Source organism: Gastrolobium bilobum, unplaced genomic scaffold (genome assembly GCF_033153095.1).
Source record: "Gastrolobium bilobum isolate Gb01-03AN ecotype WA unplaced genomic scaffold, APGP_CSIRO_Gbil_v1 utg1863, whole genome shotgun sequence".
Taxonomy (NCBI): domain Eukaryota; kingdom Viridiplantae; phylum Streptophyta; class Magnoliopsida; order Fabales; family Fabaceae; genus Gastrolobium; species Gastrolobium bilobum.
This window is the reverse complement of record NW_026898976.1, coordinates 60,003-65,686: the sequence shown is the minus strand read 5'-3', so window position 1 is coordinate 65,686 and position 5,684 is coordinate 60,003. Positions and strand designations below refer to the sequence as shown.

General features: G+C 35.6%; 2 protein-coding genes across 2 annotated transcripts; one reads left to right on the top strand and one right to left on the bottom strand.

Moving 5' to 3' along the window:
• Positions 1-664: 664 nt before the first annotated feature.
• LOC133286032 (probable sarcosine oxidase) lies at positions 665-2,050 on the top strand. The gene has a single exon (XM_061483372.1). It carries the CDS (start codon positions 705-707, stop codon positions 1,878-1,880), a length of 1,176 nt encoding a protein of 391 aa, XP_061339356.1. The 5' UTR covers positions 665-704; the 3' UTR covers positions 1,881-2,050.
• Positions 2,051-4,618: 2,568 nt separating this feature from the next.
• Positions 4,619-5,602, bottom strand: LOC133286012 (secreted RxLR effector protein 161-like). Its single transcript, XM_061483345.1, has 2 exons — positions 5,558-5,602; positions 4,619-4,984 (listed from the first exon to the last, which is right to left on the bottom strand). The coding sequence occupies exons 1-2, from the start codon at positions 5,600-5,602 to the stop codon at positions 4,619-4,621; spliced, it is 411 nt and encodes a 136-aa protein (XP_061339329.1).
• Positions 5,603-5,684: the final 82 nt, after the last annotated feature.

Genomic DNA, 5,684 nt, shown 5'->3' with positions numbered 1-5,684 from the left:
CAGTCAAAACCCAGACAAACCCGGCCAAACCCGGTGACCCGTCGACCCGGTCGGGTTATGCATTTAAAAAAAAAATCAAAATTGTTTCATCTTATGAAAAAAATGTAAAACTCATTTTTATAATTTTATTTGCTAGTATACTCTTCTACAATGACCTCTTAGTTTCCAATACTAAAGTAATTTGTGGAATAATAAATTAGAGAATGTAACATATGTCATTTTAATGTAGTTGAATTTGAAAAATATGAGTTCAATGTCATTGAGAGGTATGTTTATGGAGATTCTGAGTTGCCATTTAAATTGACATAGTAATAGCATGCACTTTTATTTATTTATGCTTCATTTTTTAAACTTATTTAGTGAACTTTGTTTAATTTATTTTAGATATGGAAGATATAATTGAATTTATATGTTTATATTTATATATATTTTTATATATCTATATATATCCGGGTCAACCGATCCGACCAGTGACCCAGTATCCCGACCGGGTCAATGCGCGGGTCAGGTTTAACAACACTGATTATAAGCATGAAAAACTGCGAGTGTAATGTCGCATCACGAGCAAGAATGGTAAGATTCCCGGAAGTACATGTACAAAAGATTCTATGCCTATATATTAAGATATTAAACAATGCCAATCCACCTCATTGTCACGTTTTTCGGTTGTTGTGTTTGTGAGTGTGAGGAAGAGAGAGTGAGAGATGGAGAATTCCCAGTTCGACGTGATAATAGTGGGAGGTGGCGTCATGGGTAGCTCCACAGCTTACCACGCCGCCAAAAGGGGTCTTCGTATCCTTTTGCTCGAACAGTTCGATTTCCTTCACCACCGTGGCTCCTCTCATGGTGAGTCACGCACCATTCGAGTAACCTATCTCCAAGACTACTACACCCCTTTAGTAATCGAGTCCTATAAGCTCTGGCAAGAAGCTCAGGCCCAAGTTGGCTACAAGGTCTACTTCAAGGCCCATCATTTTGATATGGGCCGTTCCGACGAGCCCACTTTACGCACCATCATCGACAACTGCCGGAAACTCTCCATCCCCCACCAAATCCTCCGCCGCGACCAGGTCGCCGATAAATTCTCCGGCTGCATCGACATACCGGATAATTGGGTAGGGCTGTCCAACGAGTACGGCGGCGTGATAAAGCCCACAAAGGCAGTGGCTATGTTCCAAACACTAGCGTACAACCATGGTGCTGTCTTAAAGGACAACGCCGAGGTAACAGACATCAAGAAAGACACAGAGGGTGTCGTGGTTTTCACCGCGAACGGTGAAATGTTTCGCGGTAAAAAATGTGTGGTAACTGTGGGAGCTTGGGTGAACAAGTTAGTTAAAACGGTTAGTGGGGTTGAACTGCCAATACAACCTTTGGAGACAACGATTTTATACTGGAGGATAAAGGAAGGGTATGAAGGGAAATTCACCATCGGTGGCGATTTCCCGACATTTGCCAGCTATGGGAAGTTTTATGTATACGGAACACCAATGTTGGAGTACCCGGGTTTGATTAAGGTTGCGGTGCATGGAGGTAACCCTTGTGACCCGGATAAGAGGGTGTGGGGCCCCGGAATTATGATGGGTGTGTTGAAACAGTGGGTGGAAGAGAGGTTCATGGGGATGGTTGATTCCTGTGAGCCTGTGATGAAACAATCTTGCATGTACTCCATGACACCCGATGAGGATTTTGTGATTGATTTCTTGGGTGGGGAGTTTGGGAAAGATGTGGTTGTCGGTGGCGGGTTTTCGGGTCATGGATTCAAGATGGCTCCAGTGATTGGGAGAATATTGACTGAACTTGTGGTTGATGGGGAAGCAAATGGAGTTGACATGAAACACTTCAGGATTGGAAGGTTCAAGATAGCCCCTAAGCTTTAATAAGTATCTTCCATGTCTATCCCTTGCTCATCTCGCTTTGTCCTCTTGTGTTAATTAGTTTCTACTTTCTAGTGTCGTGTGAGTTTGTGTAGTAGTCATGATCGTTCCCAGGAAATTCTAAATAACTTCTTTGGTTTACATGATAAACCCCCACCTTCTTGTAATAAAATAAATTCATGTCAAGGTCGATTGAATCACCATGTAATAATGCAATTTTAGTCTTGCTATTGTTTTTGGCATTGATAATATATATGCTTGATGACGTGCAAAAAATTCATAATAATTCTATGACTGATGTTAGGATAAAAAAAAAAAGAATTGCAACTGTGAAATGGGTTGTGACTAAGCAGATAACATAAACTTAATTAAATATAACTAATTACATTTATTTTTCTAAACCAATACGGTCATTTTTCCTGATCTTGAGAATATGTACCAAGTTTTTGAGGTACAAGGAATATGTTCGCATCCTATGCACATCAGACAAGAAAACTCCCTTAAAATAACCATTCACTAAACATCAAATAGAAAAGCTAAGAATACAACTCTGCCGCGCGACCTACGTACCCCATAACATGGATAAGCACAAAGACACTCTTGAAAATACATGCATGGATACAACGGTAAACGACAATAATCATCATTGAAAAATATTCCAAATCATGTGTTGTTACCTTTCATACAAGACCACGATCACCCTCGGATTTTGAAAATACTGAAAAAAGCACTAGCCAACAATTTCTCAACCTCAAAGATGCCTTTGCATACACCTTAATTTCACAAAGTGACGATGCATGCTATAGAGGCGGGTTATACAGCAGCTGTCATGACAGCGGTCCTTCCACTTCTTTCTACTTTCAACATCTTGACATCTCATTGTTCTGCTGTCCTATGCAGCCAAGACCTCTATTTGTTTTTTTCTAGTGACAGATAACACAGAGCAAAGCGAATGAACACAAAAACAGCAATAAGTGATTTTGTGATACTAAGTAGGGGAAAAAAAAACTAATTAATGCAATATTAAAGGATTATTTAAAAAAAAAAATTAAACTATTATATATTATAAGGTTTTATACTTGTTACATGAGAAGTAAATTTTTTTTACACATCATTCGATTTCTAATTTTTACATGATAAATATAAAACTCTATATTATATATATGTCTAACTAACCGAAAGAAAGATCATCAAGCCTCGAAATAAAAACTTGACATGTCTACATGGATTCAACGCGGGTCTTATCTCAAAAATATTGTTCATACAGATCCGAACCCGCCATTGGAAGAAAATAATTAAGAGTCTCTCAAATATTTGTATCATCATTAAAGTTGATACAGAAGAGAAATATTGCAACAATATTTGTATCATCATTAAAGTTGATACAGAAGAGAAACATTGCAACCATTAAATGTGGATTATATTTTTAAAAATAGTTGTAGCATTAAACTTGGATTATAAAAAGCATATTGTTTCTCACTTTAATTAATTATATTTTTAATATAATAATTAAAATAATACACATTCAGTAATACAAAGTAAAAAAACAATTAATTGCTAATTACTCGGAAATACCTAGAAAGTTTTCTTAAAAATACTGTGTGTAAGTGGCAAAAAAATATAAGGGAAAAAAGTATCTAATGTTACTTTAGATAACTTTGTCTAATGTTCATCAAAACGACGTCGTTTTGTGGTTGAAAAATTAAAAAATTAAAATGATAAAGACTATTATAACCTTGAAATAAATTAAAATTATGAAAACACCATGATTTCCGTCCCAAAACGACGTCGTTTCAATGAACATTAGATAAAGTTATCTAAAGTAACTTTAGAAAACACAAGCCCAAAATATAATTATCTAAAACATTATTATAATTATTTAACTTTTATATTCAAAGATTATTTTGTGTTATTTCTTTGTTTATTTTTACTTCATATTATAGTATAAAAGTATACGCTAAATACTAAAATAATAAACTAAAAAAGATATTTAATAAAGATAAAAATAATTAAATTATAAATGAGTCAAGTTTTAGCATTTTTTTTTCGCTAGCTAAGCATGAATTTTAAGTGTAATGCCACTAGTGATGGATTGCTCTCCCACGTAGTATTATCATAATTTTCATTTCTATATTTTAATAACTAAGAAATTTAGAAAAATAAAAGTTATTCTTTTTTAAAATTGGGTTTGTGGAGTAACAAGAAACGAAAGGAACATTGAATGAATACGTATATTGAATTGATACAGGAGAGTACAATATATAGAAACATTAATGGGCTTAACTAGACTTAACCTAAATCCTAATGAAATAAGAAAATTGATATTTATAAATAATACAGTTATTCTTTCCAACACTCCCCCTTAAGCTGGAGCATATAAATCATAAGCACCAAGCTTGTTACATATATACTCTATTCAAGGACCCCTGAAAGACCTGGTAAGTACATATGCTAATTGATCATTGGAGGGTGCAAAACTGGTCATAATTTCACCAACGAGGACCTTCTCTCAAACAACATGACATTATATCTCAATATGCTTGGTTCTTTCATGAAACACTAGATTGGAAGAAATTTGCAGTGCTCCTTGGTTATCACAAATGAGAGTTGCTGGTCCAGTGTCTTAAAACTTGAGCTCCCCAAGAAGTTGCTTAAGTCAAATGAGCTTGCAAGTAGTAGTAGTCATGGAGTAATATTCTGCTTCAGCACTTGATCTGGCAACTAACTTTGCTTCTTCCTTTTCAGGAAACCAAGTTGCCTTCAACGAAAACATAGTATCTAGTAATATATCTCCTATCAGTAGGACAACTGGCCCAATCAGCATCAGAGTATCCAACAACTTTAACATAACCTTTATCTTCATATTCAAGGCCTTTTCCTGAAGATACCTTGATATACTTGATAATACGAACGATGGCATTCCAGTGTTCTTCACATGGAGAATTAAGAAATTGACTTACCACAGTGACTACAAATGAAATGTCAGGTTGAGTGACTATGAGGTAATTCAGTTTTTCATCCAATCTTCTATACCTTTCAAAATCTGAAAATGGCTCCTCTTTATTTGGTAGAAGCTTGACACTTGGATCTATAAAGGTATCAACAGACTTGGAATTTAACAAAGCAGTCACTTCAAGAATATCTAGAGCCTATTTTCTCTGAGATATTGCAACACCATCTTTAGATTGAGCCACCTCAATTCCCAAAAAATATCAAAGTTTCCTTAAATCTTTAGTCTGAAACTTATGACAAAAATGTTGTTTCAACTGAGTAATCTCATGATTATCACTACCTGTGATGACAATATCATCCACATACACCAACAAGTAGATAGACCCGAAAGTTAAATGATGATAAAAGAAAGAATGATCAACCTCACTCCGAGTCATACCAAATTATTGAATAACACTGCTAAATTTGCTAAACCAAGCTCGTGGAGATTGCTTGAGGCTATATAGAAACTTGCGGAGATGACAAATAAGATATGACTCCCCCTGAGTAACAAATCTAGGAGGTTGTTCCATATAAACTTCCTCCACAATATCACCACGAAGAAAAGCATTCTTAATATCAAGTTGATAAAGAGGCTAGTGGCGGATAGCAGCCATGGTAATAAACAGACGGACATAAGACATCTTCGCCACTGAGAAAAAAGTGTCACCATAATCCAGTCCAAATACCTGAGTGAAACCCTTTACCATCAAGCAAGATTTAAGGCAATCCATTTAACCATCGGGATCAACCTTAAAAGCATAAATCCAATGGCAGCCAACAACAAATTTCACAGACAAAAGATGAACCAGATCT